This window comes from Leopardus geoffroyi, chromosome E2, assembly GCF_018350155.1.
Source record: "Leopardus geoffroyi isolate Oge1 chromosome E2, O.geoffroyi_Oge1_pat1.0, whole genome shotgun sequence".
NCBI classification, from domain to species: domain Eukaryota; kingdom Metazoa; phylum Chordata; class Mammalia; order Carnivora; family Felidae; genus Leopardus; species Leopardus geoffroyi.
The window spans coordinates 11,653,151-11,674,369 of record NC_059335.1 but is presented as its reverse complement, the minus strand read 5'-3'; the positions used below and the strand labels follow the sequence as shown (position 1 = coordinate 11,674,369).

The window sequence follows — 21,219 nt, the reverse complement described above, 5'->3', positions numbered from 1 at the left end:
AACAACAACAACAAAAAAACACCCAGAGAGCCCCGAGCATGTGTGTAGGAGCATTCACACTCCATACTTGGGGGGGAGGAGGTGGCCCACCCAGCGGGCAGGGCAAGGATGGGGGACTCCAGTGGGCACCTGGCTTGGGGTAGCTAGTCCGGGAGGGCTCCCTGGAGGAGGCGACACAGCACCTGCAACCCAGAAGACAATCCGGAAGTAGTCAGCGAGAACCGGGGAACAGCCTCACGCTCAACTTTCGTCCCCATGTATGTTCGCCAGGAACCACGTGACTGAAAAACTGGCTACAAAAGCGAATGAGCAGAGCCATTTTGGAGAACAGTCTGGCGGTTCCTCAAAGCGTGCGACAGAGCTCCCGGCGATCCCATTACTGGGCGTCTATCCACCCAGGGGAACCGCACACAGGTTCGCGCAAAAACGTACGCGTGGATGGTCACGGCAGTGGTGTTTCCACTGGAACAACCCAAATGCCCATCAACTGAGAAACGGACAAGCAAATCCACATGGCGTGTGTAGATGTGTATCCGCGCAGTGAATATTATTCTGCCAGAAAAAGGAAGGAAGCGCCCTCACACACCACGCAAAAGACCACGTAGTGTATGTTTCCCTTCCCATGATGCCCGGGATAGGGAAACCCACAGAAACAGAAGGTCCATCGGCAATCGTTGCCCCCTGCTGGGCCAGGGGGGAGAAGGCAATGGAAGTGACCCTAATGGGCTAATGGGAATGGAAGTTTGCTTTCGGGGTGATGAAAACGTTCTGGAATCGGAGGGCGGTGATGGTTGCACAGCTCGGCAAACGTACTGGAAAACATCGAATCGCACCCTTGAGGAGGGCGAGTTTTACGGTTTGCGAATATCCCCGTTTTTAAAAATTAACGAAAGGAGAATTTCCCGGGTGGAAGGCAGAAAGAAGAGATAACTGAGGGGACGTTGTTTCAACCTCTTTTCTGCCCCAGGCTTCCCTGCCAGAACCCGGAGGCACAGAGGAAGGAGGTGAGCATTTAGGAGTGCTGGAAGGGAGGCGGGTTAGGGGATTGAGGAGGGAGGGGATGGGGTCTGGACTGGGGGTGAGTGATTTTGGGGTCTGGGGGTCTCTTGGACATGTTACTGCAGGCTCAGAGGTGCTCTCTGCCCTGTGGGCTCACGGGGCCTGCCACTCCCAAACCCGCTCCCTCTTGTGACCTCCGTCTCTGCGCCCATCACCCCACTCCCAAGTTGTTATTGAGCTGACTCTGAGGTCCGCCCTGAACGACCTTCAGCCTGTTCCTGTCCCCAGGATGGACAAACATTGCAAACAGCAAACAGCCCACACTGACCTTGGACCTGGGGCAGGGGTCAGAGACCTCCCCCAGACCCACCGGGCTGCCAGCCCTGCTCCAACCACCCTCTTGGCCTCCGGGACTCAGGTGGGGGAGGTGCGTCGGGGCATGTCCTGGCTTGGCTAGATCCGAGAGAGCCGGGTTCAAATGCACCCCTTGCTGTTCGAGGAGCCATTGGTAAGTGGACTCCCCTCCCGCGCCCCCAAGCCTCAGTTTCCTCATCCGTAAAATGGGAACGATAAAGGTGCCCACCTCAGAGCTCTGTTGTGTTACATCAACGAGTTAAGGTGCCAAAGCCCTGCTGTGGCCCCTGGTGCCTGGCGTGTGCTCAGAAAAACACAGGCTTAATCAACAGCCACTGACCTTGATCCAGCACCTCTGGTGCCTCTCGTGGTAATTTACATAAACGGTCTCCTCTACTCTCTGGGATAGGTAGTCCATGATTCTCAGTCGTGGATGAAGCAACCGGCCCAGAGAGGTTAAGCAACTCACACCGGGTCACACAGCAGGGAGGATGAGGAGCAAGGCTCTGAACCCCCACCTCGTGCTTCTTGTAACACAAGGCATGGTGAGTTTTTCTTTTTTCCTTTTTTCTCATGGCCAAATACATCACATACAATTTACCATTTTAAGCCATTTTAGGGGTACATTAAGTTGCACCCTCCATCCCTGGAACTTTCTCAACATACCAAACAGAAATTCAAGGAGGTGTGTGTGTGTGTGTGTGTGTGTGTGTGTTTTAATGTTTATTTCTGTATTTATTTTGAGAGAGAGAGCACAAGTCAGGGAGGAGCAGAGAGAGAGAGAGAGAGAGAATCCCCAGCAGGCTCCGCACTGTCAGCACAGAGCCCCAGGCGGGGCTCCAACCCGCGAGCTGTGAGATCACGACCTGAGCGGAACTGGGGAGTCGGACCGAGCCGCCCACGCGCCCGTCCTGGAGGTTTTATTTTGTGGTTCTGTTAGTGAGGAACTGCTGGGCACATTCGTTGTGCACCTGCTGCGTGCCAGAGCCCGTTCTGCTGGAAGCCGCTGGGTCAGGACCAAGCTGTACAGTGTCGCCCCTTATCTGTGGGGGTTGCACTCCAAGACCCCCAGTGGACACTTGAAACCACAGATCGTGAGTGCCAAGCCCTAGATACACTGATTTTTCCTATCGGAGCACCCCTATGATGCAGTTTAACTTTTAAAATCAGACAGTAAGAGATCAACAACACTAATGATAAAGAAAAACAATTACAGGGGCGCCTGGGTGGCCCAGTCGGTCGAGCGTCGGACTTCGGCTCAGGTCATGATCTCACGGTCTGCGGGTTCGAGCCCCGCGTCGGGCTCTGTGCTGACAGCTCAGAGCCTGGAGCCTGCTTCGGATTCTGTGTCTCCCCCTCTCTCTGCCCCTCCCCTGCTCATGCTCTGTCTCTCTCTGTCTCAAAAATAAATAGAAAAATTAAAAAAGCAAAAGAAAAGAAAAACAATTACAATAATACACCGTAATAAAAGTTATGTGAGCGTGGTCTCTCTCTCCCCCAATATCTTATCGTACTGCGTTCACCCTTCTTGTGATGATGCGAGAGGATAGGATGTCCACGTGATGAGATGAAGTGATGGCAATGACATAGACCCTGTGACCCAGTATTAGGTGATTATTGACCTGCTGGCATATTGTCAGGTCATCTGCTTCCAAACCTTAGTTGGCCTTGGGTCACTGACACTGTGCATAAAGGTGAGGCGGGGGGAGGGGGGGGCTACTGTCTACTTGTTTGGGTTGTGGCCAAGCGGCAGGGGGGGGGGGTTGTCAGATTCACTGCATAAAAATACAGCCTCCCCGGGGGGCGCCTGGGTGGCTCAGTCAGTTAAGCAACCAACTCCTGGTTTCGGCTCAGGTCACGGTCTTGCAGTTCATGAGATCGAGCCCCACATCGGGCTTTGTGATGATAGAGCAGAGCCTGTGGGATTCTCTCTCTCTCTCTCTCTCTCTCTCTCCCTCTCTCTGCCACTCCCCTGCATACACGCTCTCTCCCTCTCCCTCTCAAAATAAATAAACTTTAAAAAAATGTTTTAAAAAAAGGACAGGCTCCTGGTTAGATTTGAATATCAGATAAGTAACAAATAATTTCTAGTATAATTCCCCAATATTGCATGGGACATACTTATATCAAAAGAAAAACTTATTATTTATCTGAATTCACAGGGGCATCCTATATTTTACTCGGCAACCCTGGACCAAAGAATCCAGTCCATGGTCCCCTGGCCAGGCTGTGTGCCCTGAGTTATGGCTGGGTCCTCCGAGAGATAAAGGCTCATTTCCTTCCTTCGTTCCTTCCTTCGTTCCTTCCTTCCTCTCTCCTCCTTCTCTCTCCTTTCTTTCTTTCTATGTCTTCTTTCTTTCTCTCTTTCCTTTCTCTCTTTCATTCTTCCTTTTGCTCATTTTCTTTCTGCCTAGTATTGGGCCTGAGCCTGACATGGACAACCTCCAACCATGTGCACCTGGAACTTTCTCTCACAGAGCCTCACGCAGCCTTCACACGGACTCTAGGAGGCAGGCGCTTCTTACCATCCCCATTTTACAGATGAAAACAGTGAGGCCCAGAGAAGGACTTGGAATTGCCCAGATCACACGGCGAGAGTGTGTCTGGCCTAGAGCCCAGTGCCCAAGGGTCTTCAGTATGAAGGAAGTAATCATAAACAGCCATGGTCCGAGAGCACCTCCGTTGCCGGGCTCCTTGTTAAGACCTCTCCTTGCAGCATTTCATTCCATGAAAGCCCCGCCTGGAGTATGGACTGTGGGCCCATTTTTCAGAGCGGGAAACTGAGGCCAGAAAGAGGGGCCAGCTCGCGAGGTGGAGCCAGGATTTGAACACCAGTCAGCGTCAGAGGCCAAAGAGCCGGCTGTCTTCCCCGGTCAGGCCAAAGTGCTGGGAGGGGAGGAAGGAGGGAGGCCAGCAGGGGCGGGTGAGGCCTCTGCTTGTCACGGTCACCTGGGCCCCTCTCTCTGAAGTCCCTGCCAAGGGGCGTGGGGAGGCAGCCAGGGGAGGGCTCTGCTCTGCGTAGTCTCCCCCTCCCCCAGCCTGGAGAGCTGAGCGCAGAGGAACAGAGGAGCAGAGCCCCCAGAAATGTTGGTTCCTGGACGCAGGCCCCAGGCCCTGCCCTCCCTCTGCTTCTGCATTCTGGTCTTGGCCTGTGTCGTGGGTGAGGAAGGAAGGGATGGGCGGGCGCGGGGACCCTGCAGTCGTGCGAGGTGTGAGTGTGACGGTCCGGACGGCACGCAGGTTTGTAGACGCGCGCGCGGGCCTGGAGCTCGCGTGCTTTGTCGTACGCACGCAGATGTGTGTGCGTTTCCGGGCGAACGTGTCCACCGGGGCCGTGCGCGAGGGGTGTCCTTGGGGCGGGTACAAACGACAGTGGTAAATGTGTGTGTGCACGTGTGTCTTTACGGGGTATTTATGCCAAGGATTTGAGCGCGTGGACGCTGTGAGGGTGTCTGTGGGCGCTGGTGTGCGAGCGTGCCTCGGCTTTGCACGCGCATTTAAAATGGTAACACTTAACGTAGTGCCTCCAATGTGCAAGGGGCCATTCCTAGTGCCTTATGCGTGTTGGGTGCTAGCGCCAAGTCCTCCCAGGAATCCTGGCCTTATCCCATTCTGCAGAAGGGGAAACTGAGTTTTGAAGATGTGCACCCTTGGCTTGAGCACACTGCCGGGCCCATGGGTGCCTCTGCGCATGCGTGCGCCTGTGCGCCCATGTGACGCCTGGGATCTGTAGGTGAGGCTTCGCCCGGGGGGCGTGAGCGCCGCGCAGGGAGGTGCCTGCAAGGACGTAAAGTGCCCTCCGAGGCACGACCCCGGCCCCGGGGAGGAACGGACGACGCAGCCCTGCCAACCTCCTTCCCTAGGGCTGGAAAGTCCTCTGAGCTCTCCCTCCACTGCATGCGGAGGTGGTTCGGACAGCGTGGCGGGGGGCGGGGGGGGGTGTCACAGGAGAACCGAGGGGGCAGCAAGATCGGGCAGTAAAGGAGGCCTCGAGAGGGGGACAGGAGTCAAAGAGGTGGGGCTGCAAACTGAGGGGGAAAAGCCACAGGCAGACAGAGGGGTGACAGGAGGGGCCGTGGGCACGGAGGGTGACAAGGAATCGACGGATGGCTCAAAGGGGGACAAGTGATCAAAGGGACAGAAAAGGTGAAGACCAGGAGTGATGTCAGGGGGTCACCCTTGGGCCACCGGGAGCGATAGTGACGGCGAGCATGGAGGGGAAGGGAGGAGGAAGGATTCTTGGGTCCCATCCCACCCATGTGACCCTCCGGTCCCACCTAGCATGCCAGCAAGAAGTGCCTGCAGCAACCCCCAGTATGCCACCGGAGCTGGTGGATAGTCCTTGGAGCCTGATGAAGGACAAGGTGAAGACACTGGTGACCAGGACCAGAGAGAAGTGGCGGTGGTTCTGGTGAGTGTGTGCAGCAGGGCTTGGGGGGTGGATTCCTGGGCCTGAGGGAGGAGGGGTTGGGCGCCTGGACTCTTGGGTCTGAGGGGGGCGAGGCTGAGAGTCTAGACCCCTGGGTCAGCGGGAGAACCCGGGTCAGAGGGGGGAAAAGGGCAGGGCCCGCACTCTTGGGCTCTGAGTGGGGTAAGGCGCGAGGGAGGGGGGATGAAGGGGGCGGAAGTCTTGGGAGTTGCTGCGGTCTCACGGTTTTGTCCCTCCTCTGCAGGGGACCGGAGGCCTTCCAGGGCTTTATGCAGGCCTACTACGAAGACCACCTGAAGGAACTGAGGCTCCGCACCCAGGCCTGGCTCCGCAGCTCCAGGGACAGCCTCCTGAACAAGGCCCACAGCCTGTGCCCCCAGCTTCTGTGCAGGGACGGTGACAAGAATTAAAGTGTTTACAGCCTCCACAATAAAGAAATGCTTCTCTGTGTCCCTGTCTTAATCCGTCCCCAGCGTGACCACCCCCAGCAGTTAACGAGTAGAGGAAGGGACACCTGGCAAGGGAGGGACAGTGGGGGGGGGGGCCTGAGGGGAAAGAGTCGGGGGGATGATCCCTTCCCCCAGCCCTGAGACCCACCACTGTGGGAATGTGGGGGGGCAGGAGACACTGGGCAACTCAGTTTGGGATGGAAGGTGAAGGCTGGAGTGCAGGCAGGGTCAGCAGGTCCCCACAGAGACCCCTATGCCTTTGCTTCCTATGGGGGGGAAACCCCAGACCCCTTTTCTGGTCGAACCCCAAGGACCCCCAACCTCTCCACAGCACCCACCTGGCCCCCTGTATCTCCCGGGAGATGGGGGGGTGGGGGCTCCCTCTGGCTTGACCCCGGGGATGATGTCACTGCCCTCTCTGCCCCACCCCACCCCCTCAGCGGTCCTGTTGGCTAGGACTTTGGCCTAGGGGACAAGGTGGGGGTGGTGGCTGCGGAGGGGAGGTGGGTCCCAAGAGCTATAAAGACCTTCTCTGCACGCGTGGAGCCCGTGAGGACAGCCTGCCAGAGTCGGGTAAGAGAGGGCCCGAAATGGAAAAATGGAAAAGGGGAAGGGTCAGCGGGGAGGGGGCAGAGGTGATTCAATCAGAAACCGCAAGAGTCACGACATTCGTTGGATTCCTCTGTTGGGATCACAGAATTTAGAATCCTAGACTGTTTCCCCCTGCTGATGTCCCTCGGGGTCTGACCTCCACCTTATCTCCAAATCGCAAATGACAACAGGGCCTGGGAACCGTGTGCCTCAGAGCCGAGAGCCTCTGTCATAGGGTTGGGGTGAAGACAGATGGAAAAAAAAAAATTTGTTTTACATTTTTTTAAATGTTTATTTATTTTCGCGAGAAAGAGACAGAGTGTGCAGGGGGGCAGGGAACGGGGGGGGGCGGGGGCCGGAACACAGAATCCGAAGCAGGCTCCAGGCTCCGAGCTGTCAGCACAGAGCCCGACACGGGGCTCCAACTCAAGATCATGACCTAGGTCGAAGTCGGACGCCCAACGGACAGACAGAGCCACCTAGGCACCCCCAGTGGTGGGTTCTTAACTGAGCCTGGGACCCTGCAGACTGGGTCTCGGCCTAAGTGTCACCCTCTGCTAAGGCTTTCCCAGGCTCCGTGACACACCCTCCCCCCTCCAGAGCACTCCCCACCATACGACCCGCTGTGTATTTTACTCAGTTAGTATTGTTGATCGTGTATCTCTCTCACAATGGCTTCGTAGACAGGCAGGGCTGTTGCTGTGTTCACAGCTGGGCCCCAGAACTGTGTTCGGTACACAGTAGGTGCTTCCTGAGTGAATGAGGGGATGTTAGAATTAAGGTGTTAAAATCAGGAGCAGAATCATGAAATGTTAGACGATGAGCCCCAAGCCAATGCATTAGCACCCGGAACTCAGCTGGGGAGGTGGAGGGGCAGGGAAGCCAGCCTCTCCCCTGGAGTTTCCGGGGGGGGGGGGGGACTCCAGGACTAGACGTCACCAGGGGCCCTGTCCCACAGCCTCCTCAGTGTTCCAGGTCTTCTGACGCCATGGGCACCCGATGCCTCCTGGTTCTGCTTCTTGTCCTTCTGGTATTGAGATGTGGTGAGTGTGGTCGGCAGGGGGCGGAGGGTCTGTGAGGGGGATGGGATGACCCCCCCCAAGCATCTTTCCAGCCCAGTTCTCGCCTGGCCCTACCCCTGTCCCCCTCCTTCCCTGCCTCATTCTCCCCTGCTGCTGGTTCCTCAGCTCTCCTAAGGCACCCTCCCTCTGCAGAGGTCCAGGGGGACGACATGGCCCGGCAAGATGAAGCCACGGGCCCCACCCTCCTCTCCCAGATGCAGGAATCACTCTATGGCTACTGGGACTCAGCCAAAGCGGCCGCCCAGGACCTATACGAGAAGACATATCTGACCGCTGTGGATGAGAAAATCAGGTAGCCACAAGCCACGCCCCCCCACCCAGGGGAACCAGGAGTCTGGGCCCCGAGCTCTGTCGGAACCCTGGATTCTGAGATCCCAGCCCTGTCCTACCTGGGGATCCAGGAGTTTGGGTTCCAGCCACCATCCCTCACAGGACACATGATTCTGGGCCCCAAGCCTCATCCTCCCTCAGACCTGGGGCCCAAGACCCAGGCCTCCTCCCTGCTCAGAGCCTCTGTCCTTTCTCCCCAGGGACATGTACAGCACAAGCACAGCAGCTGTGAAAATTTACACAGGGATTCTCACTGACCAGATACTTTCTATGCTGTCGGGAGACTCATAGCAGCTGGGCCCCGACCGTGGGGGAGGGGAGAGCCCAGACCCCATGACTCCTCGGCTCCCGCGACCTACCCCTCACTTCTTAGCAGCTCTCGGTATCCTGTTCCCGATGCTAGCCTGACTTCTTATAAATAAATTAAAAAAAAAAAACCAAACATTTATTTTCTTCCATGTGGTTGCTTTTCGAAGACCTTAGAGGGCCAAGATGGCAGGACTGATTCAGTCCATCCAATACTTATCGAGTGCCCATTGGACGTATGTAGCCCTAACTCGATCATTGGGGATAAAGAGGTGAATAATAGCATTGGATCGTCACAACAACATTAGAGACTGTCCTTCACCAAGGTCCGGCTTTCTCACATGTAAAACGACCATGAACATCGCTAACCTGCTGTGGCCTCTGGCAGTCTCTAGGCCCTGGGCTGATGTTTTATTTATTTATTATTTATTTATTATTTTTTTAAATGTGTATTTATTTTTGAGAGAGACAGAGACAGAATGCAAGTGGGTTAGGGGCAGAGAGAGAGGGAGACCCAGAATCCAAAGCAGGCTCCAAGCCGTCAGCACAGAACCTGATGCGGGGCTCGAACTCACAGAGCTCTGGGATCATGACCTGAGCCAGAGTCAGACGCTCAACCCACTGAGCCACCCAGGCACCCCTGGGCTGATGTTTTTTTTTATTTTATTTTATTTTTTTTAATTTTTTTTTTAACGTTTATTTATTTTTGAGACAGAGAGAGACAGAGCATGAACGGGGGAGGGGCAGAGAGAGAGGGAGACACAGAATTGGAAGCAGGCTCCAGGCTCTGAGCCATCAGCCCAGAGCCCGACGCGGGGCTCGAACTCACGGACTGCGAGATCGTGACCTGAGCTTAAGTCGGACACTTAACCGACTGAGCCACCCAGGCACCCCTGGGCTGATGTTTTAAGTGTGCATCACAGTGAGGTGTCCAATGGTCCTATGACAGGGGGAGACTGGTGCCCAGACGTCACTGCTGAGCATAGGAAGTCAGCAACCAGCTTGTCTGGGACCCAAGAGAATGGATCCGTAAAAGCCGTGCCCTGTGACAATTCCTACACACTTGTCCCACAAGTATTTATTGAGACCCTGCCAGGCTCAGGAGACACTACAGGGGAAAGACAGAGAGTCCTGCCCTCTGTGGTCTTTCCAAAAGCTATTCATTGGGTCCTGGCCCAATTCCACTCAGCTTGAGTGCTGATGGCTTTGTGGTATGTTTTGTTAGCTGCTCTCTCCTTATTAGCAATAGCGGTATCATTTCCTGAGCTCCCGCTCAGGGTCAGGAGCTGTATTCCGTCTTGAAGCCACAAACAGAGAGGCTGGTGGTGGGGAGTAGGGAGGAAGCAGAGGAGGAGGAGGAGGACAACGACCAAAGGAGATGACTTCAAGTAACATTATGTGCCATGAAGAAAAGAAGAAGTGAGGAGATCCAGGCCTGGGAGCAGGCCCCTGGGGTAGGGGAGGGCATCCTGGCTGGGCTGGTCATGGGGGGATGCATCACAGCGCAGTGGTTTGGGGCTGTTGATGCCGGGAAGTGGGGGGGGGGGGAGGAGGGTACTGGCTTGGCCCCCAGGTCCCCGCGGGGCAGTCAGTGGTTGGGAAATGGTATCTGGGCAGTGGGGGAATTGTAGGCAAAAAGCCCAGGGTGTACAAGAGCAGAGATGGTACAGTCAGAGAGGACAGCGCTGGGGCTCCTGGGCAGAAGGCTGGGGATCTGGACTTCTGGGTCCTCAGGAAGTAGAGGGTGGTCCGGGGCCCCCAAGTCTCAGGGGTGGGGCTGCTGGCCTCCGAGGATCCAGGGCCTCTGTTTCTCCTAATCTGCTTGGCATTAACCTCCAGCCAGTCTTTCAGTGCTCTTGGGGCAGTTTTCCCAGGTCCTGAGGATGGGCAGCTGTGAGTCTAGTAGAAAACAGGGGCCTTGGGGAGGGATTGTGGGAAATGCCCCCAAGTCCCCAGGGCCTGGGAAGAGCTGAGGCTGCCAAACCCAGGGGGTGATGGGGAGGGGGGACCCTAGAGGAACAATCCCTGCTCTGTCCACTTGTTTCCCACGGACTCAAGCCAAACCAAACGACTGCCCAGGCCGGTTCTGCTTCCAACCAATCCCGGTGCCCTTCCTAGATTCCTCCTTCCTTTCTCAGGCCTCCACCCCAGTCCCACTGCCCTAGGACCCCAGAGTCCAGGCCCCTAGACTCCTCTTGCCTCACAACGCAAGAGTCTGGGTCCCCAGACTTCTTCTCCCTGGGACTCAGGAGTCTGGACCTCCAGCCCGTTTTCCTCAGGACCCAAACGTTCAGGGCTCCAGCTCTCTTCTCCCTTAGAACCCGAGATCACAGCCTCTGGTTGGTGTTGGGCGCCCCCTAGTGGAGTGCAGAGTGGCCCTGGGCGGTGATTCAATTAGCAGTTAACAGAAATGGAAGAACTTTTCTGGTCATTCAACAGAAATGGGGGAGGGCTTTGCAGGGGTCCTAAGGTCACAGTCTAGCTCACTGACCCTCAAGCTCCGACAGATCGGGACTCTGCAGTTTATGAGACAGGAGGGCCGACTGGAGCTTTTATATCTAGAGTTAAAAGCAGAGATGAGGTTACATGAAGCTAGAGAAGATTAAGTTTCAAAGCCCTTCACTTGCCTGGGCTTTCTGTGGTCCTCTATTACAAACTACACACGTAATTTTGCACTGTTATTTATTATTAATTAATTAATTAATTAATTAATGTTTTTAGTGTTTATTTATTTTTGGGAGAGCGAGCACAAGCAGGGAAGGGGCAGGGGGAGGGGTGGACAGAGGCTCCAAGCCGACTCTGTGCTGACAGCAGAGAGCCTGATGTAAGGCTCCAAGCCATGAACCGTCAGATCATGCCCTGAGCTGAAGTTGGATCCTCAACCGACTGAGCCACCCAGGTGCCCCGAATTTTGCACTTTTGAGAAAGAGGCCGGCAAATCTCAGTCTGCCTCATGTCTGGTGGACTTAGTGAGTATGTTCGTTTCATCCCTAGACTGCGCCTACAATTTTAGAGAATCGTTCTCACTACCCTTATTATATGGGAGAGAAGTGGACTGGGCAAGATGTTCTCTAAGGTTCCTTCTTGCCTTTGTGTTGGCTCTCAGATGTGTGTCATCCACCTGCTGCACGCAGACTTTCATCCTTTCACTTAGCAACCATCCCCTGGGGCAGTGCTGGAGGCAGAGCAGTGACCGTGAATGCCCTGGGCTTCCCCGCCCACTCCCACGGCAAGACATACCACACCCATCCCTGACAGCGATAACACAAAATGGGCAGGGGGGGAGCTGGGGAGTCCTGGGATCTGGAAAGACTAGGAGACTGTGCCGGCACAGCCTGGGGGCCAGGGAGGGTTTCCAGGAGGAGGTGATATTACTACTGAGCTGGGACTAAGAGGAAAGTGAAGGCAGTAAGCAATAAAATGAGAAATAAGTTAATTGGAGAATCCCAATGCAAAGCCTACTCTCCCTTCCGGGTAATATGTAAGGTTCGTAATAACAGTGCACAATATTGATCGCTTGCTAAGAGCAGGTGTGTATGTGTGTGTGTGTGTGGGGGGGGTGGTGGGAGGTGCTTTACATTAGTGATCTCACTAGGTCTTTCCAAAAACCCGGAGAGGCAAAAGCGGGAGGGAAATGCTTAGTTTATAAAAGAAACTGAGGCCCAAAGAGATAATGTCACTTGTCTGGGATCGTATAGAAGGTCAGTAGCACAACCAGGGTTTAAACACCTCCACTCCATTCATACATAAGGCTTAACAGCCGCTGACAGACTTCTGTCCTTTCCCGTCCTCCATACCATCCTCCCCAGACCAGGGGTCACTCAACCCGTGTCCAGGCTTGGAACTGTACAAACACACATAGCTAAGAAAAAGGATGAAGTTCTAAGAGCCCTTGAAGCCGAGTCCAGAGTTGCGAAATTGCTGGAAAGCAAAGACCACTCCGGAAACGCGCGTGCGGGCCAAACTAGGTGGCCCGAAGTGTTGGGAAGGGAACGACAGGGTCCGATTTGAAGGTGTGGTGGCCGTGAGAACCCTGAAATAATAACTTTGAATGCACAGAAAAATTATAACCTAAGGGGACTTGGAGGAAATGGTTCCTTTAGGAAGAGGGGTCTGAAGGCGATGACATTGGCCTAAGGCCCGCCCTCTGAGTCTCGGTACCGCGGCCAGGGAGGTTCCTTGAACACACGAAGGGCGTGTATTGAGCCGAACATTTTGAGGAGTTACGGTGGCCGGGAAAGCTCAAGAAACACGAAAACGGAAACGACTCGAAGAATCGGCCGAGTGAGGAAGGCAGGATGGCCTGCAAGGCTTCATATAAATGGAAGAAGCAGATTAACTCGAGGAAGCAAAGGGAATGGAGCCCGTGGGACGCTGATACGCTGGCCGAGAAAGTCCGGGCGTTCCAAGCAGGGTGACGGTCTACTAGGTGAAAACAAACGTACGGCAGGGTGGTGGTTGGGGTACGGTGGCCGGGCTGGTTCTTTCTTAGCCGGAAGCGGCTCTTCTGAGAGGCGTGGCTTGAGCTGCCTTGCCGGATACGGTAGCTGGCGGGCCCGGCGAAGTGTGAAATCTCGCGCGATCGCGCTGGCGCCGTCGGGGACGGGGCGGGGCTGGCGGCGGGGGCGGGGACCCGGAGCGGGAAGATGGCGGCGGCGCAGGAGGCGGACGGGGCCGGCAGCGCCGTGGTTGCGGCCGGGGGAGGCGGCTCCGGTCAGGTACGGAGGCCGAGAGGGGCCTGAGGGGTTCTTCCCCACCCGGGGGGCCTCCCACGGGGCGTGTCCTGCCCCTTTTCGCGGAGTCCCGTGCACTGGGGGCTCCTTGCCCAGAGGGACCTTGAGTACCGGGCCCAGGCGGGCCGGGCAGTCCTGGAGGCCGGACGGTGCGGGGAGCGGGGCCCTGTTGCACGCCGGGTCCCCTGCACGCTCGCGCTGGGCGGCCACCAGGCTCATGGCTCGAGCCGGGAGACAGTGGCGCGGAGGGGCGCAGACTTCTACCCAGGCGCCCTGGTTCTCGACTCTGCGATTCAGGCTCTAAGACCGTTCTTGAAGTGGACTGGCATTCAGAGTCTCCCTCGCAGTGCCTGAGATGTGGGCAATCATTGATTGATTGGGAGTTTTCTAGCTCTGGGGAAGTCAGGTAGTCATCGTGGGTAAGGGCACGGACGGTGGAGACCGACAGACCCACTTTACAGACGGGAATCCAAGGAAGAGCGAGACTAAGGCTCTTGTAGAAGGTCACCCAGGTTGGGTTTGGGATCCATTCCGTGTAGCAATCCAGACATTGCTGACCCAGGGTGGTCAGGACTGGGAAGGGTGTTTATGCTTTGAGCATAAATTAATCCAAGGGGGGGGGGGTTAGCCCAGGTGGTGGTGACTTCTGACCCATTACTGTTTCAACTAAACTGAAGCTGCAGAACATACTAGTTCAGGCATCCACCCTTCAGGCATTTAGGGAATGGATGGAGTGACAGCAAGGTGCTGTCGACCCACCCACTGGGATGTCACTGACATGTGGGAGGCAGCACCGGGGAGAGGAGGTGCAGGTTGAGAGGGAAGAATGAAGCTGACTTTCTGTGTGACCTTGGACAAGTTCCTTGCCTTCTTTGGGCCTTTATTTCTCCAGTGATAAGTGGAGGGGTTGCACAGGGTGGCCGGCCATGTGATGGGTCACAAAGATGGTTCCAGCCATGCCCCTGCCATCAGTGGAGTGGGAGAGAAGATTGACATGTAAAGAATTATAGTCCTGAATGACTAGGGTGGTGACAAAAGTCTGTGCCAGGGACTGAGGGAGCCCAGAGGAAGAGCAAATAATATCACCTGGGGAGGCCACCCAGATGAGATTTGGTGACTGAGCCCAACATACCTGGCTCAGCATCTGCAACCAGGGTCTGGCCTGGGGGCGGCCTCAGAAAATATTTGTTGAGTTAACTCTAGAATGAAGACAGAGTCCCTGTCATCAGGGGCTTCCCAGTCTTGCTGAAAGATCTTTTCCCCCTCTGAGTTTCTGCTGGTTACTGGATCGGGGGTGGTCAGAGAGACCAGGGCTCAGGTTCCCTTGATTGCCAGGCTTCCAGGGACCCCCTGATTTTTCTTTTGTCTCACCTCTGCTTAAAACCTTTCAAGACTTCTTCCTTTGCCTTCAAGGTAAAGTGCAAATTCTTTAGTAGATCAAGGCCTTGCGTGGTCTGAATTTTCTTCAGGCTAGATAGATTAGTATTTCCCAGCCTCAGCACTATTGACATTTTGGGTCGGTTAATTGTGTGTTGTGAGGGGCTGTCCCACACATCGTGGGGTGTTCAGAGCATCTCCGGCCTCTGCACACTAGATGTCAGTAACACACGTACCTCTCCCCAGTCGTGGCTGTCAAAAATGTCCCAGATGTTGCTAAGTATCCCCCCCTGGGGGGGGGGGCGGGGCAAATCACCCCTGCTTGAGAAACACTGAGTGAATGGAACATCAGCCACTGTAAAGGTCTTTTATTTCCAGGAGTGTGCCTTGTTCTTTCCTCAATGGCCTTCTCACATACTTCTCCCCTCTTTACCAGATCGATCCATACTAGTTCTGTACATCACAGATGTTCCCTCCCCTAGGAAGCCCTGTCTGACTCTCTCAGCCTGGGTCAGCGCTCCCACAGCCCCCTGGGCTCGCCTGTCCCAGCCCTGCCCACTCTGGGTTGTACTGTCTGCCTGTCTCTTCCCCTGGACTGGGAGGCCTTGGAGGGCAGAACCAGGACTGTTTGGGTCAACACTGTGTCCCCTGCACCGCCCAGCTTGGGACCCGGCACAGAGCAGGTGCTCAGTGTTTGTGGAATGAACAGGTCTTGAGTCAGAGGCTGGGCCGAGATGGAATTCCCACGGTGGACCAAGGCAGTCGGTGAAGATGTGCTTGAAAGCCGGTCTTCATACTCCAGCCCAGGCTGATGGTCTCAGCTGTTTCTGGGCCCCTAAGCCAGTGTTTCTGGGGATTGTGTGAGATTGGATGTGTGGGTCCCAGAGGAGGAACTGTGTCTTAGTCACTACTGTGTGCGGGGACATCACACCCTCCCCAGGCCTGTGGGGCCTAGCACTGAGGGGGCGGACCCTTGGCCGTGTCATGCTCCTGCCAGCCCGCTCCTCCAGCCAGAGGCCCAAACATGGCCCAGAGCCCTGCCCTTCATTCCTTCAGCTAGTGTATACTGAGTCTCCACTACTTGCCAGGCTCCAGGCTCATGCTGGGGATACAGCTGTGAACAGAACAGAGTCCCTGCCCTTTTGGAGCTCATGTTCTGTCTAAGGGTCCGGGGGGTGGGGGTGAAAGAATGGACAGGAGTACAATGAATATAGCACGTCAGATGGTGATAAGTCCCGTGGACAGAGTAAAGCTGGAGAAGGAGATAGGAAGTGAGGGGTGGGTAAGAGGGTTGCAATTTATTTATTTATTTATTTATTTATTTAAATAAAATTTTTTTTTTTTTTACATTTATTTATTTTTGAGACAGAGAGACAGAACATGAACAGGGGAGGGGCAGAGAGAGAGAGAGGGAGACACAGAATCTGAAACGGGCTCCAGGCTCCGAGCTGTCAGCACAGAGCCCGATGCAGGGCTTGAAGTCACAGACCGCGAGATCGTGACCTGGGCTGAAGTCTGATGCTCAACTGACTGAGCCACCCAGGCGCCCCTGAGGGTTGCAATTTAAACAAGGTAGTCTGGGGGCGCCTGGGTGGCTCAGTCGGTTAAGCGGCTGACTTCGGCTCAGGTCATGATCTCGCGGTCCGTGAGTTCGAGCCCCGCGTCGGGCTCTGTGCTGACAGCTTGGAGCCTGGAGCCCGTTTCAGATTCTGTGTCTCCCTCTCTCTCTGACCCTCGCCCGTTCATGCTCTGTCTCTCTTTGTCTCCAAAATAAATAAACGTTAAAAAAAAAAATTTTTTTTTAAACAAGGTAGTCTGGGAAGGCCTCTCTGAGGAGGTGACATTTGAACAAAGACTTGAAGAAGACGAGGGAGGGAGGCATGCGGATACAGGGTCAGCAGGAAGCCTCTCGGGTAAAGGGAACTGCCAGTGCAAAGGCCCTGAGGTGGGAGGTGCCTGGTCCTACTAAGGAACAGCGAGGAGGCCTTGTGGCTGGACCCAATGAATGAGAGTAGAGAGGCATGGAAGGGGCCAAATCAGGCCAGGGCTTAGGGATCAACATGAAGACTTCGCCTTTACTCCCAGGGAAGTGGGAGCCACAGGGAAGTTGCCTTTCTTTTGAGCTACAACAGATACAACAACATTCACCTGTTGTTAGTGTGGAGTCCAGTGGCTTTTAGTCCAGTTTTGCAATTGTGCGGCACCACCATCGCCACCATCCTGTCTGCATCCAGTCAGAACATTCCGGTTTCCTCTTGCAGCCACTCTCTGCCCCCAGTTGGGCTCCTTTTTATTGCTGAGTAGCATTCCATTGTGTGTATGGATACACCAGGTTCATTCATCAAGGTGGAGGGGCCTTTGGGTTGTTTTTGGCTATTACAAATAACGCCCCTGTGAACATTTGCACATTTGCACATAAGCTTTCCCGTGTGTGTGTGTGTGTGTGTGTGTGTGTTCTCCTTTCTCTTGGGTAGAGACCGAGGAGTGGGGCTGCTGGTTTGTATGGCAGGTGCACATTTCACTTATTAATGCTCTGCTGCATCTTTCAAAGCCGCAACCCCATCTCCCCACCGGCCCTGTTTCCTCCACACCCTCGTCAACACTTGTGATTGTCCGTCCTTTTGACCGTGGCCAGCATGGTGAAGTGGCATCTCACTGCACTTCTCTGCCTTTCTGTGGGAGGGTTTCCAGCCAGCTTGTCCACCCGTGCGGGTAAGAGAACAGACCTGGGAGTCGGCCAGACATGGGTTCAAATCCTGGCCTGGCCCTCACCTTCTGTTTCTTGACCCTGAGAATCAGCACACAGCTGCTGGAAGCACTTACTTGGCCCCCTGCGCTTCCGGAAGCAAGGCCAACCTGAATAAGGGGACCCCGTGCCTGTCTCTGACCTTGCCTGCCCCCAGCCAACCCCTTCCGTGAACCTTTCCTCCCACCATGCCCTTCACCCAAATGTCAACAACAGCTCCTCAGGCAGGCTCCTGACCACCTAATCCAGAGTGGGTCCCCTTCCCCACCCCAGTAGGCATCATGTGTCCCTGCTTGTTTCCTCCAGAGCACTTTTGTTTCCTGTTTACCAGCTTGAGCGATCCTGTTGACCGTTCCGTGGGTGTGTTTTGTTCTAGACCCTGAGCTCCATGAGGGCAGGGCCCAGAGCTGCGTGGCCACTGCCTAGTACTGAGCCTGGTGCACAGTAGATGCTCAGGAAATCCATTTTTCACACATGAAGGAAATCTTTTCTGTCTAAAACATACCAGTATTTTCACAACCTGGCCTTTGGGCCAGAGAGGGGAAGTGACGTGCCCACGATCTCACAGTCAGGAACTGTGGGGCCCTAGAGCCCCTACCAATTACCACGGTACTGTCCCGCATGTTGGTAGATACAGGGAGGAACTCCTGCCGAAGGGGACAGGGGGTGATGAATGACAGAGAGGGGTGGGCTCGGGGCTGTGGTGGGGGGAGGCCTGGGTGATGCGGGCAAGCCCTTCAGGGAACACGTGTTGATTCCACAGGTGTTTGTTGAGCCCCTGCTCTGTGATGGGCAGTGCTCCTGCCTCACGGTGACCATGACAGTCCTGGTCCTGCCTCTTGAAGGCTGAGCGGTGAGGGGACAGAGCTGGGAGGAGGAAGAGGACAGGATCCGGGAGCCAGCAGGTGCAAGGACAGGGGTGGGAAGACATCCCCGCCTCGGGCCCTTCCTGACATGACATTCCCTGCTTCTGAGCTTCTGTTTCTGAGTGAAGGTTGCTCTAGGAAGCCCTGCCTGACACCCCCTTGTCACCCTGCTGCCCTTTTCCTTCCTGAGCCACCCAGACAAGTGGATTCGCCTGTCAGAGCCTCCATCTGCCCGGCTGCTGAATGGAAACATTCCTCGTCGTGGCCTCACGGGGTAGTGTGTGCCTGTGGCTCACACTCTGGCCGTGTTGCTCTGTGTCTGTCTCCTGCTGGATAAGGAGCCCCTGGAGGGACAAGGCCCCGCACAGGGCCGGCCACCGAGGAGGCCTTCGGAACTGTTTGCCCAGGGTAGACCCTTTTAGATAAACCCAAGCCTTATGGGATCTGGCACTTGTCACCATGCTGCATTGTCCCCCTAGCCTGCATTGTCCCTTGCATCCTGGGCTCTGGCTTCAGGGAGCAGTGGACAGTCCTCAGAGTCAGATAGTATCTCTCCCCTTCATTTCTGTACCGGCTGCTTCCCTCACTGTTTCCTCTGCATTATCCCTTTGTTATGTTTTAAGTCTCAGCTCCAGTGCCCCTTCTTCCAGGAAGCCCTCCCTGACCTCTAGGCTGGACCAGATGCCCCCTCTAGCATCCTACATCCCAGCCCTGTCTACTCTGGATCATCCCTATCTGGGGACTCTTTAGCTCCCCCCACTGGACTGTGATCCCCAGGAGGGCAGTACAGGGCCGTCTCCGTCACCTCGGTGTCACCAGCACGGAGTAGGTTTTGGGGAAGCGTTTTTGTCTTGAAGGAGCAAGATATACCAGCCTTCCTGGGTGACTGTATTCATCCGTTCTCCAGTTCTTTAAATTTTTTTTTTCTTAATGTTTATTTATTTTTGAGAGAGATAGAGACAGAGAGCGAGAAAAGGGAGAGAGAAAGAGGGAGACGCGGAATCCGAAGCAGGCTCCAGGCTCCGAGCTGTCAACACAGAGCCAGATGCGGGGGCTCAAACTCACAAACCGTGAGATCGTGGCCCGAGCCGAAGTCGGACGCTCAACCGACTGAGCCACCCGGGAGCCCCGAAATGTTCTCCAGTTCTTGATCAGGCACCACTCTGTGCTCAGCCCTGTGCCGGGCCTTGGCGCGCAGTGGTGCCTCAGGTGACACCCTCCCTCCTCACCTGGTCTCCGTTTCCTGCAGGTGGCCAGCAACGGCAGCATTGGGAGGGACCCGCGGGCGGAGACCCAGCCCCGGAACCCAGCACCCCAGCCAGCGCCCAACGCCTGGCAAGTCATCAAAGGGGTGCTGTTCAGGTGAGCAGGTGGGGCTGCTTCTGGTCATCGAAAAAAGTTCACATAAAACATAAGAAAGGAAAAAGCCACCGGGCGTAACCATTGGTGGTGACTAGGGTTTTCTTTTACTGTGGTAAAATATGCTGTTCTTGTTGTTATAAGTAGTCTCCACACCCCATGTGGGGCTCGAACTTACAACCCCGAGATCAAGAGCCACGTGTTCTGACTGAGCCCACCAGGCACGCCTATATGTCTTTTTTGAGATTTTATTTTATTTGCTTTAAATGTTTATTTATTTTGGGGAGAGAGAGAGAGAGAGAGAGAGCAAGGGAGGGGCAGAAAGAGAGGGAGACAGGGAATGCCAAGCAGGGTCCGTGCTGTCAGCACAGAGCCCGATGTAGGGCTCGAACCCACGATCCGTGAGATCATGACCTGAGCCAAAATCAAGAGTTGGCCACTCAACCAACTGAGCCACCCCACGCCCCTTTTAAGACTTTTTTTTTTAATTATTCTTTTAAATGTTTTATTTATTTTTGAGAGAGACAGAGACAGAATGCGAGTAGGTTATGGGCAGAGAGAGAGGGAGACACAGAATCCGAAACAGGCTCTAGGCTGTGAGCTGTTAGCACAGAGTGCGACGCGGGGCTCGCACTCATGAGCTGTGAGATCATGACCTGAGCCAAAGTCAGACGCCTAATCGACTGAGCCACCCAGGCGCCCATAAGATTTTATTTGTAAAGATTTTTTTTTTTTTAAACGTTTATTTATTTTTGATAGAGTACAAGTGGGGGAGGAGCAGAGAGAGAAGGAGACACAGAATCCGAAGCAGGCTCCAGGTTCCAAGCGGTCAGCACAGAGCCCGACACGGGGCTCGAACCCACAAACTACGAGATCATGACCTGAGCCGAAGTCGGACTCTTAACCGACTGAGCCACCCAGGCGCCCCAAGATTTTATTTTTAAATAATCTCTAGACCCAGCGCAGGGCTTGAACTCACAACTCTGAGATCAAGAGTTGCACGCTCCACCAACTGAGCCAGCCAGGCGCCCCTAAATATACCATGTTAAATTGCTAGGGCTGCTGTAACAGATAGCTCAGACTGGGGGCTGTAAACAACAGAAATGTATTTTCTCACAGTTCTGGAGGCTACAGGTCTGAGATCAAGGTGTCACCATGATAGAGGTTTCTTCCAAGGTCTTTCCCTGGCTTGTAGATGGCCATGTTCTGTGTGCCTACATGGTCTTTGCACTGTGTGTGTCTGTGTCCTAATCTCTTCTTATAAGGACACTGGTCATATCGGATTGGGGTCCACCCAGTGGCATCACTTAGCTTCAGCCACCTCTTTAAAGGCTGGATCTCCCAGTACACTCACTGGGGGTTACTGTACTCGGGGTTAGAACTTCAACTTATAAGTTTTAGGGTGGGGGGGGGCGTAGTTTAGCCACAGCATGTACATTACTACATAAAATATGCCAGTGCACAATTGTAACAGTCACTCCCATGCATGTCCAGAACTTCATCTCCCCAGAGAGAAACTCTGTATCCATCAAGCACTAACAACCCCAGTAAGCACAAACCCCCGCTGTAACAACCCCTGGCACCCATCATTGTATACG

General features: G+C 54.9%; 3 protein-coding genes across 8 annotated transcripts in view; all 3 read left to right on the top strand.

Annotated features, from left to right (window-relative positions):
• Positions 1-748: 748 nt before the first annotated feature.
• On the top strand, positions 749-6,232 carry APOC4 (apolipoprotein C4). Of its 4 annotated transcripts, XM_045441996.1 has the most exons (5): positions 749-1,004; positions 1,763-1,898; positions 3,895-4,018; positions 5,635-5,764; positions 6,027-6,232. In XM_045441996.1, the coding sequence occupies exons 2-5, from the start codon at positions 1,845-1,847 to the stop codon at positions 6,190-6,192; spliced, it is 474 nt and encodes a 157-aa protein (XP_045297952.1). In that variant the 5' UTR covers positions 749-1,004; positions 1,763-1,844; the 3' UTR covers positions 6,193-6,232. The 4 variants fall into 4 exon arrangements, with proteins under 4 accessions (XP_045297952.1, XP_045297953.1, XP_045297954.1 ...); XM_045441997.1 differs by lacking the exon at positions 749-1,004 and having other exon boundaries at positions 1,785-1,898; positions 3,831-4,018; XM_045441998.1 differs by lacking the exons at positions 749-1,004; positions 1,763-1,898; positions 3,895-4,018 and adding an exon at positions 4,349-4,513.
• Positions 6,233-6,762: 530 nt separating this feature from the next.
• APOC2 (apolipoprotein C2) lies at positions 6,763-8,563 on the top strand. 2 transcript variants are annotated; one of them, XM_045442000.1, is made up of 4 exons: positions 6,763-6,804; positions 7,781-7,865; positions 8,037-8,196; positions 8,435-8,563. In XM_045442000.1, the coding sequence occupies exons 2-4, from the start codon at positions 7,811-7,813 to the stop codon at positions 8,523-8,525; spliced, it is 306 nt and encodes a 101-aa protein (XP_045297956.1). In that variant the 5' UTR covers positions 6,763-6,804; positions 7,781-7,810; the 3' UTR covers positions 8,526-8,563. The 2 variants fall into 2 exon arrangements, with proteins under 2 accessions (XP_045297956.1, XP_045297957.1); XM_045442001.1 differs by having other exon boundaries at positions 6,786-6,804; positions 7,790-7,865.
• Positions 8,564-13,129: 4,566 nt separating this feature from the next.
• Positions 13,130-21,219, top strand: part of CLPTM1 (CLPTM1 regulator of GABA type A receptor forward trafficking) — a 32,808-nt gene continuing 24,718 nt past the window's right edge. The window contains exons 1-3 of one of the 2 annotated variants that reach the window (XM_045441990.1): positions 13,174-13,258; positions 18,160-18,301; positions 19,512-19,624. Coding sequence is in view for 1 of the 2 variants with exons in the window: in XM_045441989.1 (XP_045297945.1) it covers positions 13,187-13,258; positions 19,512-19,624 (185 nt within the window). In the remaining variant the exon portion in view is untranslated. Of the gene's footprint in view, positions 13,259-18,159; positions 18,302-19,511; positions 19,625-21,219 lie in introns of both variants that reach the window. The other variant, XM_045441989.1, reaches the window with a different exon arrangement.

What these genes read in the sequence shown, in the direction of transcription:
- APOC4 (XM_045441996.1), top strand. Translation starts at nt 1,845, where the DNA reads ATGAGGAGCAAGGCTCTGAACCCCCACCTCGTGCTTCTTGTAACACAA. An exon ending in AGTAATCATAAACAGCCATG is followed by an intron (nt 4,019 to 5,634) that starts GTCCGAGAGCAC and finishes GGTCCCACCTAG; the next exon opens with CATGCCAGCAAGAAGTGCCT. An exon ending in GAGAAGTGGCGGTGGTTCTG is followed by an intron (nt 5,765 to 6,026) that starts GTGAGTGTGTGC and finishes CCTCCTCTGCAG; the next exon opens with GGGACCGGAGGCCTTCCAGG.
- APOC2 (XM_045442000.1), top strand. Translation starts at nt 7,811, where the DNA reads ATGGGCACCCGATGCCTCCTGGTTCTGCTTCTTGTCCTTCTGGTATTG. An exon ending in CCTTCTGGTATTGAGATGTG is followed by an intron (nt 7,866 to 8,036) that starts GTGAGTGTGGTC and finishes CTCCCTCTGCAG; the next exon opens with AGGTCCAGGGGGACGACATG. An exon ending in GCTGTGGATGAGAAAATCAG is followed by an intron (nt 8,197 to 8,434) that starts GTAGCCACAAGC and finishes CTTTCTCCCCAG; the next exon opens with GGACATGTACAGCACAAGCA.